The 13,688-nt window shown below is 42.1% G+C and overlaps 1 protein-coding gene across 2 annotated transcripts in view; it reads right to left on the bottom strand.

Moving 5' to 3' along the window:
- Positions 1 to 9,418: 9,418 nt before the first annotated feature.
- Positions 9,419 to 13,688, bottom strand: part of ACSS3 (acyl-CoA synthetase short-chain family member 3) — a 237,747-nt gene continuing 233,477 nt past the window's right edge. For both annotated transcript variants that reach the window (XM_019514798.1, XM_019514797.1), the window contains 3 exons: positions 12,863 to 12,962; positions 12,593 to 12,768; positions 9,419 to 12,323 (listed from right to left, as the gene is read on the bottom strand). In XM_019514798.1, coding sequence (XP_019370343.1) covers positions 12,258 to 12,323; positions 12,593 to 12,768; positions 12,863 to 12,962 — 342 coding nt within the window. In that variant the 3' untranslated portion in view covers positions 9,419 to 12,257. The remainder of the gene's footprint in view (positions 12,324 to 12,592; positions 12,769 to 12,862; positions 12,963 to 13,688) is intronic.

Below are 13,688 nucleotides of genomic sequence, written 5' to 3'. Positions count from 1 at the left end.
TTTGTGTTTATGATGTCTATAAAGATGGTTAGTAGTAGCATAAAAGTAGTTTGGGATGACTGGCACCGCTCAAGCCTAGATATAAGCAGATTTTCTCACTAGCAGGGAGCCTGAGATATCAAAATGAAATTAATGTCAACAGTCTGCCACATGAGGGAGCACTGAACTTGCTTATTTGTAGGCTATGTTGCATTTGATCAACTGTAAAGACTACAAGGTGATCGTATCAAGACATAGCTTTCTTATGTTAATTCCTCAGGCATAACCAACTTTGATATCAATGTTCCCTGACCCTGGTTTTGATTATTTTAGTGAACAAAAATATCACTAAGTAAAACAATGCAAACCAACATTGTCACTGGTTGTAGTATCTTTTGAGCATCAGTTCTATAGTACAATACTTACAGTTTTGTTTGCAACTTTTATGTATGATCTGCGTGAACCAGCAGAAAAGCAAGACATACAGTAAAGAAGGGAAAAGAGAGAATATTTGTGAAGGGGAATGAGAAAGCCCTCTCCCCATAAACTATAATTGCAATTACAGATTCCTAGGCATAAATCTGTAACAAACAAACAAAATCTCTCATTTCTGTTCTGGACAAAAAGAAGAACAAACAAGAGAAACCCCATAAAAATGGCTGTGTACTCTCCTCTAAAAGGAGTCTCTAAGTCCCTTCTGCAGACAAGCTGGAGCACCTTTCTCAACAATTAGGAAAATGAAGGAAAACATTAAATACTTGTGAATGTGACAGCAGTTCAAAACGACAAATCCATTCTGAGCCTGCTATATTCTGATCAAATTCCACAGGCTCATTTCTACATTGTCAAGCATTACGTGGTTTCATCACATTATCTAACTCATTCCTAGGGACCATAAAGACAAACAGATATGACTTCACTATAGATTATTTGCAGACAAGATTCTTTGGGTGAATCTGATATCTTTTATTAGACCAACTTAAATAGTTGGAAAACGATTATTAAGCGAGCTTTCAGGTTCAAAAACCCTTTGTCAGGCTAAGGAAGTTTCAGCAGTTGGTGTGTGCTCTTCCTGGATGGAACGAAAAGTAAAGAAGCCAGAGGCTGAACTGGTATGTGTACAAGATAGGCAGTCAGTGTAGATTGAGGAGTCTACATTGACTGCCTGTCTTGTATGCATACCAGCCCAGCCTCTGGCTTCTTTACTTTTCATTCCATCCTGGAAGAGCACACACCAACTGCTGAAACTTCCTTAGCCTGACGAAGGGTTTTTGAACCCGAAAGCTTATTTAATAATTGTTTTCCAGCTATTTAAGTTGGTCTAATAGAAGATATCAGATTCACCCAAAGAACCTTGTCTGCCTATGTCCTTCTATGTCCTTAGACCAACACAGCTACAACATACACCCCTATAGATTATTTGACACTTGTTTGGAGAAAGTCCTTCTTACCATTCTTGATGATAATTACAATACATTTGTTATTGGACAGCACTTGTGTGCAGAGGGATCAGTGCCCTCTTTTTAGCACTGATTAGTTTTTTTGCAAAGGACCTTTCATGTTTCACAAACTCCTAACGCCGGCATAAATACAAAACAGTGGCACAGTATAATTCTATTAAATGTTATATTAGCAAAACAATTATCATTAAACAATTATTTTTGGCTGACGGCCCATTGTATAACTAACTCATTAAAAACATAAAGATGAATCCTCAAGGACACCTGCTATACCAGTGCCTTGCTCATCAAAGACATCAGTCCTGTACAAAAAATACTGAAGCTCGTAGATGCGTTGGCACCAGTGCTCCAGCGCCATTTTCCAGCTCCCAGCAGGGATTCTCAGCTGACTGACAAAAAGACCAAGGACAAGTGGCTGAGATGTTTTTCCAGATCTCCTCCCTGGAGCAACCCTGTGTGCCAGTTTCCACTCCAGTGTAAATCTCTCTAGTTCTAGCTTCATCTAGTTGTACATCAACTCTGCCTCACTCCTCAGCATCATCTCCCCAGGCATCCATCATGTATTCCATGCTACTCTTGGAATGGATATTCTCAACCCTCCTCAATCCTGATAAAGCTCCTACTGTGATCCCTCCACTCCCCCCATCACCGTGTCTAGTTATGTCAACAGCCTTGGCATCAGTTCTAGAGCCAGTCACAGTGACACTGGTTATAGGTGTTGGCTTGTCAGAGTTCTCATGCTGAGCATGATGCTATATATATTTGTCCACGGCAATGGCTCAAAAGCCACAGTGTTGTCAAAAGGGCAGTCCTGGTTTTCCAAAGTGGTTTCCTTGTTTCTGGCTCAGTAGCCTTAGGCTTCCTAACTTCACTTTCCAACATGGCCTTACTGTTATTGTGTTCTACAACTTAGCCCTTAGCAGGACAGGTGGAAATGGTGTTAAACTAAAGGAAAGCAAATTTAAACAAGATCTCAAGAAGAATTTCCTAAGTAGATTAGTAGGACAATGGACCTAATTGCCTAGAGTCATTTCAGAATCTTCTTCATTAGTTTGTAAGAAGGCACTAGATAGATATCTACCTGATATGGTATAGGAATAGTGAATCACAAATCTGGACACCAGATGACACTCAGGATCCTTTCCAACCCTATGTTTATTTGACCTAATGCATCATGTTGCCCAAATCCTTCACATTTGGCACCAACTGCTAGAAGGGAGGACAAAAAATATCAAGCTCCTGCATCTTCTTTGTTTGTCCCCCATCCTTCTTGGATGATTATGCTGTCAACGAGAAGACTGGGTCATTTTGCTGGACTATGAAAGGAGCTGAAACATTTAGACCTGATCATAAAAAGCGTACCCTTTTGCTAACCTCCACCAATTTAGAACACTGAATTTTACCTAATTCTCTTTGCCAGATTAGATTAGTGTTAAAACCAGTGAAGTGCTACACAATTTTAATGACTCCAGAGCTGCTCTGTGCGCCCTGGAAGACTAGTCCCTGGATCCTATGGGGAAGCTGCAGTATCAGCCATATTCCACCCAAAGTCATACTCCATAGTCTTCCTTTCCTTATGATATACTTGTCCTCAGAATCACCCAAATTATATTTATGGTTACATAACCAGAAGCATTCCTTCACTTCACTCTTTGCTTCAGAGCGCACCGTTAGGCAGCAGACAAGATAGTGAGAGATACCTGCACTCCCATTCAGTAGCTTGCTCCCCTTACCCTCCCTTCAAAAACTGCCCAGCTCATTAGCAATATGGACAGACCCACATTACAGTAATACCAGTAGGTTCTGAATACGACACACTGAATGTACCATACCATTCAGTTCGCCATCACTTCACATCCCTTCTTCCCTTTTCAGTTCCTTTTCTGGGACCTTTTCACAGGATTCTCCACCAGGGGGCTGATGCTTGCTCTTGTGGAGAGGAAGGGTCTTCAGGGAAAAAAAATCTTAGAGATGGGGGTTTTGCAGTAATTACTTATTGGTTCATAAGGGGATTGCATCCTATCTTGGTCTTAAGGAAGCTCAGTTTTCATGATCAAATTCAAAGTAATAATGTAGGTAGCCATTATACTATCCCTGCAGGAGGCAAACTAGTCTTCCTCTCTAAATTTATACGACACCTATCTCCACATTGTCATCAAACCCTCACAGAAAAAAATATATCTAATGTGTAGTATGTCAAAACAGGAGCATTATGGGTTTGCAGTCCTGTCATTTGACCTCTTGATGATTCCCTAAAGACTTCACCAAGGTTCTCCTGGTGGTTATCCCACATCTCAGACATTTAGATGACTGGCTGGTAAGAAGGACTTCCTTGAAACAAGTGTCAAAGAGCTGAGGCTCTCTTATACTCTGGGTTTGTTGGTAAATAGACAAAGGTCAAGTATGATCCCTGTGCAAGGGCTTGAGTTCACAGAAGTCATCACCTTGGACTCCACAATGGTAAGGGTCTACCTTCTGCAGAGTAATTTCCAGCCCCTTCAAGAGCTAATCTTGTTGGTTGGCACCTACCATAGTGTCAGTAAAAACCTCTGGCTTTCTGGCAAAATTACTTCCTGCATTCTTGTGACATTGCATGCCAGACTTCACTTCAAATACAAGGAGTCTGGCCCACAAATGAGCTGGGGAAGCATCCTACAAATGGGAACAATGATTTCCCCCAGGTCTTCCCCTTTCTCATTTGGTAGAATTGACCAGGCAGCATGTGCAAAGCCTTTTCTACTCGCCTGCTGCTAGGACAGCTGCCTCTCTGTTAGGCTGGAGAGCCTACTTTGCCATATTCCCAGTCCAAAGTACTTGAACGACTGGAGGAAATTATACTTCACACCAATATGCTGGAGCTCTCACAGTATGGACACTCACTAATCTTTCGTTCACTGCATTCAAGGGGATTGAGGGGATTCAAACCCACAACTCTCATTTCCACGAGGTCAGGGTCTGTCCCATGCATCTGTTCATACTAACCTTTTTCTGCACAGTGACACAATTTCAGTGGGAAAAGGGTGGTATGGCAAGGGTAAGGGCACTCACCTGGGTGGAAGAACTCCTAGGCCACATCCAGAGAGGTGCTGTCATGTAGCACATGGCTCTGTAGATACACCTGTGGCACCAAATGCCGTGTGTTCAGCTGTTCTCCACACTGATATCCAGGGTCAAAAAAAATCTGTGCAAAAAAAAAAAAAAAAAAAAAAAAAAAAAAAAAAGCAGAGCAGCATACATGGGGGCAGCATGTGCCACTCAAAACAAGCCTGGCCAGCCAGACCCACGCTGCTGGTCCAGCTCCCAGTGGTAGGACTGCCACTGCTGCAGCCCAGGGAGGCCCCCAGGACCCCAGGTAAGGCTGCTGGGGCCAGAACAGTGCTAGCCCCAGCCTCCCTTACTCTACCCAGGGTAACTTGCAATGCACCAGAGCACACGTGGCACAGACATTCCCCAGGGAATATACATACACCCTTGTGCTCAGAGTTTCATGCTCTAGATGAGCTCTCTTCTTGGTGCACTAGTTGTTTTAGATCTCATTCTGCTTCATTCACTGTATATGAAATCTAATTCAGGGCTGCAGATTCTACCCTAGGGCCTGGTGCTTGAATGTTTATATCCATTAAAGGGTTTATCTGCTCACATAAAGCACTCAAAGCCAGATGATGATGATGTTTTTCAATACAAAGCTCAGAAATATCTAGTTTAGCTTTCCAGGATGAAAAGATACAAATCCAATTGCCAGTCTGACCAAATTCCCTCTCTAAAGATCTTTAAGTTCAAGGAGGTCTGGAAAGATAGAAAACAGATTGCATACAGTTGCAGGAGCTGTACATATAATGGTACAAGACAGTCCCACCCCAAAGAGCTGGAAATAGATAAGAAAGAGAAAGAAAGGGATTACACTCCTATTTTTCTGGTGGGGGAAAATGGAGTGGGAATTGCCAGATGGATGGATCCACAAAATGAGCCCTGGGCCCCTGAATTCTTGTTCACAAGGTTTTACTCACAAGGCTTTTCTTTTTCCCTCTCATGGATTTTTTGCATGACACTTTAGAAACATTATTTGACAAATACTCCATCAAAATATAAAATACTTTTAAACATCCTTTACTTTTATTACACCAGAAAGCAATTGACGTTCAAATCTTGAATGTTTCTCCAGTCCCCATGATAAAATACCTGCATATCTAATACCACACAAAGACAGTCTTATTTGATTGAACAAAGAAAAGGCAAAATCTTGCTTATAATAGTGAATTTTGCATAACCAGAAAAGTATTCAGCACTTGATTAGTTAGCATTTTGTATGAACTTTGCACAAATATAAGTAACAAGATAAAGGGAAAAACAGAGAATAAGGCTCTTGGCTTCTACCTACAGCTGCTACGTCCATTGTAGAATCCTCTAGTTTTAAAGTCAGCGCCAGTAATTTAAGTTTTGAGCATGTGTGCAACTCCAAGCTTACATGCTTTGGAGAAGGAAAGCTCCAGTAGCTCTTTGTTCCCTCTGCATTAGGCAGATCACTTGATTTAATGTTCATTAATGAAATGAAGGCAGACAACACTAGAGCTTTCCATAGAACATCTGTGTCTTCCTTCCAAAGCTATAAATGTTCATAATGATATTTAATGTCTTGGTAACTACAACAGAACATCTACAAAGCAACAAAATGGTAACTGGATAACCAAACTGGAAAAAAATAAGCATCAGATTCTGCAAGCAGTAGTGCAGATGAGTAATTCTACTACTCAGATGAAAGACATCACTCACATGAGCTACACTATGCGACTGTGTACCCTAACTCTGCTCATGAAGGAAAAATCAAACCTGGTGCAATAAACTTAGCCCTCACTTAAGTTTTATTTCACCCTATTCTGATGTCTTAACACAAGAGAATAGCCCTGCAGCTTGGCCCTGCGTGTATTGTCCGGCTTCTCCCAGAACGACCACCACTGCAGGATGACTATTTTATGATATGAATATCTGGTCAAGCATTAAATATATTATGGACTCAAACAGCCTGAATTACTATGGGATATGCGACTCTGCTCATTCTATGTAATAAATATAGTAGTTTGTTCCATTGTATTTGGTGCCAAGCTCATTAATGCATTATTTGGTTCAAGACTGTCTGCAGAAGATGAAACTCTGAGGAAAATCCATACTGTAAGCTTGTAAGCTTCCCATGCCCAGCAGCACCACCCTCAAACATGCATGCAGCATAGGCAATAGGGCTGTGGAAAATGGCTGTCTCTCATTTCGATTTTGGATTCAGCCATTTCAGAGGAAAGCTATTCATTTCAGTGCTTTGGATCACTGCTCTGTTTCAATTCAGCCGAATCTGTTCGGAGTTTCAATGCTGTTTCAGATATTCGGATCAGCCGGGGAGAGGCAGGCACAGCCAAGTGGCTGCAGGTTCTCCCACAGCTCCTCCAGCTGTGTCTTCCTCTCCCTGGGCAAGGGGAGTCACAGGAGAAGCCCCCATGGCTGCCCTGCCTGGCACCCCCCCCCCCCCGGCCCCCGCCTAGTCCTGGCACTTAAAAAAAAAAAAAAAAAAAAAAGCCCCGTACTCACTGGCTGCAGGAGTGGCGACTGGGGCCTCTGGACACTCATGGCAGAGCCCCCTTGCACAGTGCGGGGCAGTGGGGATCGCCCCCCTTACCTGGCACCCACACAGCAGTTGTCGCATGGCACAGGTCCAGCGCTGGTAGGCCGGGCAGGGAATGTGGCCAGGCTGAGCAGCCATGTGGGCTTCTCCTGCATGTCCCCCGGCTGTGCTCACTGCAGGCTGCACTGAGCAGACTCGGGTGCTGACACTGGCCCCAGCTGGCAGCAGCAGCCTACTGTCATCCTGCATGCAGAGTTGGGGGCCCACGCCCCCAAGGAGGGCTGCGGGTCTGTGCCAGACTCCTCCCAGAGGACACGGCCCCTCAGATCTGCACACAGGATGACAGCAGGCTGTAATCCCTCTCCCAGAGCACTCAGGGACAGCTCACAGATACTGGTCAGCTACAGATATCAACATCAGAGCAGTCCTTCTGCCCCTCTTCCCCCCTCCCTCTTCTTAGTTTCTGTTTCCCTGCAAGCCCAGCTCCTAAACATCCAAAACATTTCCGAAACGTTATGGATGGTTTTGTTTAATTTTGGAGATGTTTTGGAGCCTTTCTTTTCATTTCAGATTTGGTGTTTTGGGTGCCAAAATGGGCCAAAACACCTCTGAAGCAAAACAGTTGCTGAAATTTCGCACAGCCCTAATAGGCAATGACCCTCTCCCCACCAACTGGAAACAGGATAAGCTACCTCTAAGCAGTGCAGAGAGCAAACTAATTACCAGGGATCCCGGTTTTCTCTGATAAAAAAACTGCAAATTATCTGATAAAACTCCCAAAATCCATGATTAAAGGCCCTCCACAGCCCCCCTGGTGCTGCTAGTGTCCCTCACTCACCCCTACAGGCTCCCCAGCCCTCCTGGTACCCCTCTTTCATGTGTGCATCTGTGCATGTGTACATGTGTATGCACCCATGTGCACATCTATGGGTGTGCATGTATGTATGCATCTGTACGTGCAAGCATGTGTGGACACTGGACACACTCCCAGTGGGAGCTGCCTGGGGCAAAGGGAGTGGGGAGGGGTAGGATGAAGATGTGGAGTGTCCCCTGGGCCGACTGCATGTGGACTGTGAGTCGTGCTATTGGCTCCTAAGGGAAGCCACATATGGAGGAGCCAAGCTCGGTGCCCGACAGCACCACTTGGTTTCCATGTGCAGTGGGCCAGGCACTCTGGCAGGGAGGCTGCAAAACCCCTTCTTCCAGCTGGCTGCAAACCTCCCCCAACTCCTGCAACCCCCCCAAACTCCCAGCTGCTGCAAGCCTCCCAGCTGGCTGCAAAACCCCCCAGCTCCCAGCCAGCTGCAAACCCCCCAACCCACTGCAAATCTCTAGCTGGCTGCAAACCCCCCCAGCTCCCAACCAGCTGCAAACCTCCCAGTTGGCTCTAAACCCCCCAGCTGAAAACCCCAACTGGCTGCAAAGCCCCCCCAGCTCCCAGCCAGCTGCAAACGTCCCCACTCTCTCAACCCCCAGTCAGCTTCTCCCCCAGCCCTGCCTGGCAACCCCCCAGCCCCCTGCAAGCCCCACTTACCACTTCACAGGCTCCAGAAGGAAATATAGCCTTACCCAAGACTTGACTAAAACCCTCAGGCCCCACCCATCCTCCTCTCCCTCCCCCTCCAGGCAGGGTTGGGGCTTTTCCACCCTTTTTCTAATCAGCTCTTGCAGGCTGGAACTCAGCCAGCCTGAAAGAGCTTTTTGCAAAAGTGAGAGATCCACAGGTTACTCTGTTAAAAGGTGAAATCCTGTTTTCTCTGATAAAAAATGGGAAATCCATGGTTTTCTCCATTTTTTTGTGAGAAATAGAAAACCCAGATCCCTGCTAATTGCTACTGCCAAGTGACAATGCCAGTTAGCTTACCCACATTGCCCTAGAACTACACAGTCTGGTTACACTGCTTCTGTTTAGGAGGTGGGGAATCATATACAAAGTGCTGCATGGTGTATTTGACAGTGCCATGACAACATGGCCTATGACTCCAGCCCTGAAAAGTGCTCATAGCCCAGCAGGGCACTTGAATGGGAATCACCCTAATTATTCTTCACTACTTCCAATCCCTTATAGCCTGTCAGTTACTTTATTTGGCCATGAAAATTAACTGTTGTGTTAAATGCATGTGTCAATAGTTCTAGCATCTGATGCCTTTACTCAGGAGGTGACACCAGTCTTTCTGGATGTTTGCCTTTAAGAAAATATTGTGATTGAAAAAAACAATGGGTGCTCTCATTATGTATATAAATATTCTTTAAGTCTAATAGTATTCTTTTTGAGTGTGGAGAACAGGAAAGTGACTGGAGACACTAATATATAGTGACTCCCTTGTTTTGCTTTCTAAAAACCTTTTCCCCTGATGTTCTGTATATTTTGTATCTAAAAAGAATAGCAAGTTATTAAATGCATCATGCAGTGAAAAGATACTACCTGACAGTAAAGCAGCAAATTACAGTGGTATGGAATCCGTCTGGTGATATGCTGAGCCTCTTTAACACCTAAGGATCTCCCAAAAGCATAAAGTCACTCAAGCAAACTCTCAGCACTCTGGAACACCTTGCAGGAATGGGCTCTCTAATAGCTGCATTATTAACTCTTTGGTCATATAAGGTCACAATGAGGTTGAAGGATGTGGTTACATGGCAACAGTACAGACAGATACTAGCTGGTTATCCCTTTCATAAGAATGACATAAATTAAGGAGGTCAGCAAATTCAGAGTGTAATCAGATGGTCCATCTTTAACACAAGTTTCCACATCATAGTTTTTCATTCAACACTATTACAATTAACAATAAATCAAGGGTGAGTCATAAACAGATTTTCATATACTTTAAGGCCAGAAGCCTAAGTCTGACCTCCTGTATAACACAAACCAAAGAAAGCCACGCAAGTCAAATCGAAGAAATCACTGCACAAAGCTTCTGTATGAGCTATAGCTGCAATATTTAGGAAGACATATGGTCTTAAAAGGCTTTGAGTTTTTTCCTCTCTCAACTGTAAAATAATCTTAAAGTAAGAAATAGACAAATGAGTATCTTCCACCACAAACATTTTGGTCAAAGAGCTGCAATCCCAGAAGCAAGAAAAAAGAACAACTTTGAATAAAAACCCATGCTGATTCAGTAGCAAAGTGAGGGCACCAGTTAAATATAATTCCATATAATGGGGGAAAAGAGGAAACAAAAAAGCAACTGATTTAATTCAAAAGTTGTACAACATAAATTGGTAAGGAAACCTAAAGACATAGAAAACAACTATGACTTGCAGGGCTAAAGACACTAAAAAAGGGGACATTTCAAGTTTATTAGAATAAAGAAATCCAGGAATTTCATATCCCTATTAATGGCAGGGATGTTGATATTGTTAATGATGCACAGAAGGGAAGAATAGTCAAAAATATTTCTATTGTGTGTTTGCAAAAAGCAGAACAAGATGCTTGTACACCCTGGAGATGATAAAAGTACTTTCTATTCTCTCAGTAATAAAGGAGGATGTTAAAATCATCCATTACAGATGCATATTTGTATATCAGCCTAACCTGGTACCCAAGAACCTTTAAAGAGCTAACTGATGAAATCACTGGACCACTGATGTAAACTCTTAATCTTGGAATCCTGGGGAAGTTCTAGAAAACTAAAACAGTACTAAATGTACCAAGAGTGAAAATCAGGCTGGTTAATGTCAGTCCTTGGCAAAACAGTGAACAGGTGATATGAAATTCAATTGATGAAGAATGAAAGCACAGAAATGTAATTAATGCAATTATAATGATTTTATGGAAAAAGAATAGGTCCTGCCAAACAAACTTAATTTTATTCTTTGATAAGATGGCAAGTTTGGTTAATAAAGGTAGCAGCTTAGATCTAACAGCATGATGTAAGATAACTGACTTAGTGCATGACATGGTGATTAAAAAATTGGCACTACATAAAATCAATGAAGCACATGTTAACAATTAACTAGGATAAGAACCAGCTATTTGGTAGATTTAAAAATAGTTGTTAATGGTGCACCCTCTAAAAAGTGGTGATCCTAACAAAATTCAGCAGAGGTAAAAAAACTAATTTGGATACAATTCTACAAGTTGTATCCATTATCTGGAAATCCAGTATTTGAAATCATTTCTGATAAAAATCTGGGGATGACACAAGGAGCAGCAGAAGATTAAATAGTGAGGAGAAAAGGGTAGGCATACATAATGATTTGCAGCACCTGGTAAACTGGTAAACCATTTTGAACAAAATATATTTTAACATAGCCAAATGCAAAGCTCACTGGAAAGCAGTCTCTGAAAATAATCTAGGAGTTATAGTGGACAAAAGCCACAAAATGACCTTTCAGTTGGATGACATGGAAAGAGGGTAATTGTGCAAGGAGGAGTAATCAGGGGTGATTTTACCTCTGCATACAGCATTAGTGAGATGGATACTACAATACTGTGACAGTTCTTTCGTCCATATTTTAAATAGGGTGTTGAGAAACTGGAAAGGGAACTGGAAAACATTATTCGGAGCTGGAGAAAATGCCTATCAGTGAGGCTTATGAAGCTTATGCATTTAAGCTGATCAAAAAGAAGATTGAGAGGGGAGTTGAGTACAGTGTATAAGAGCCTTCACTGAAAAAAACAGCATTCTAAAGTCTCTTTAACCTGCCAGAGAAAGCCACAAAAATAACTGAAATCAGACCATTTACACTGAAAATAAGGAACAAATTCTTAACACCAAGGGTGATTTTCTATTGCAACAAAACAACCAAGTTACGTGGTAGATTCTCCATCTCTTGATATTTTTAAATCCAAGTGATTTAGGAGGCTTTTCCAAAGATATGCCTTAAGCAAATACAAATTACAAGTGATGGGGCACCAAGCAATATTCAAGAGCCTGTGATTAAAGAAGTCAGATTACAGGATCTAATATCCTTTCTTGCCTTAAAATATATGAATTCATGGACCTTCCTTCCAAGATGCTGTTAAAACTCTTTGCCATTGCATAGTTAAACATCTCAACATCCAGTAAAATAAAAATGTCCCTCCTATACACTCAGTATATTTTGCTGTCCATGATAAAGAATACAGTAACAGCTTTATAGTAAAAAACAGCCCCAGATTATTTCAGATTTTTAAATATCTTGTGTTGCTGAATAGAAACTCTATAAATTCAGTTCATTAGGAGGTTCGTTAGTACAATATACTATAAGATGGACAACAGTTACTTTTATTTGTTCTTCAGCACTTCTTCTATATGTTTAAATGCATGAGGATCCTCAATGGTCGGTGTTATCTGTAAGAAAAGAGTGTACACAAATATATGATAGTGGATTACCAAACTGCATGGTAGATGTGTTCATTCAAAAACACCTCAACTGCAGAGGTGTAATCAAGAACAAAAATATTCAGGACTTGGACATGATGATTGTGAAGGCAAAATATAAATGGAAAGCAAAACAACAGAATGAAGCAGCAATGCAGGTTAACTGGAGCCAACAACAAAACAATTTAAGAATCAAAAGATGTGGTCAGTTCATTAGATAAAGAGCCCCTCTAGTTTACCTGATATGGGTTGCCATTGACAAGGGCAGAAAGAGCAGAACGTGGTATCTTGCCAGAACGTGTCTTTGGTATCTGTTTCACAAACACTGCCTTTTGGAAGGCTGCCACAGGACCAAGGTTCTGTCGAACACATTTAACAATCCCTTCCAAAAGTTTCTCTTCTTCCATCTTTACATCTGATGAGAAATTGCAAAAGCTTTTACTATTAAGCAATATTATACAATCTCACTGACACCAGATGTAAGTCAATAAAGAGAAATGAACTCTCACCATCTCTCAATACACACAGTGCTAATGGAACGTGACCTTTCAAAGCATCCTCTAGGCCCACAACAGCGCAGTCAGCCACAGCACCATGGGAAAGGATAATCTGAGAGAGGCAGTAGAAATCTGAATCAGTCATTGCAGTGAAAAAACAAAGTAAACATTTCCATGAAAAAAACAGCATGTCGACATGAAGTACAAACTTAGTACTCAATTGTATGGCATAATAATTTTCATTACATTTGTACAGAAGATATAAGGGAGGGAAAAAGTAGAACAAAACTGAAAAAAATAGTCCTCACAGGTTGATTTTAAGAAGTCAGATTTAAAAAAAAAAAATCTGTCAATTTTAGGAGTTTATGGCAAGATCCCAAGACTAGTGCAATACATACAATATCTCCTGTAAAAACATATATTTCATAGATTTCATAGACATTAGGGCTGGAAGGGACCTCGGAAGATCATCAAATCCAGACCCCCGCCCAAAGGGCAGGAAGTCAGCTGGGGTCATAGGATCCCAGCAACATAAGCATCCAATTTGCTCTTGAAGGTGTTCAATGTAGGTGCTTGAACCACCTCCGATGGCAGACTGTTCCAGACCTTGGGGGCTCAGACAGTAAAGAAATTCTTCCTTATGTCCAGCCTGAAATGGTCTTGTAGTAGTTTATGACTGTTCGACCTCGTCATCCCTTGGGGCACTCTAGTGAACAAACATTCCCCCAGGTACTGGTGGTCACCCCTGATAAACTTATAGGTGGCCACCAGATCACCCCAGAGCCTGCGCTTTTCCAGGCTAAAGAGCTCAGCCTGTCATCATAAGGTCTGTTTTCCT

Source organism: Gavialis gangeticus, unplaced genomic scaffold (assembly GCF_001723915.1).
Source record: "Gavialis gangeticus isolate Ggan-Ray unplaced genomic scaffold, GavGan_comp1, whole genome shotgun sequence".
Taxonomy (NCBI): domain Eukaryota; kingdom Metazoa; phylum Chordata; order Crocodylia; family Gavialidae; genus Gavialis; species Gavialis gangeticus.
This window is presented reverse-complemented; position numbering and strand designations above follow the sequence as displayed.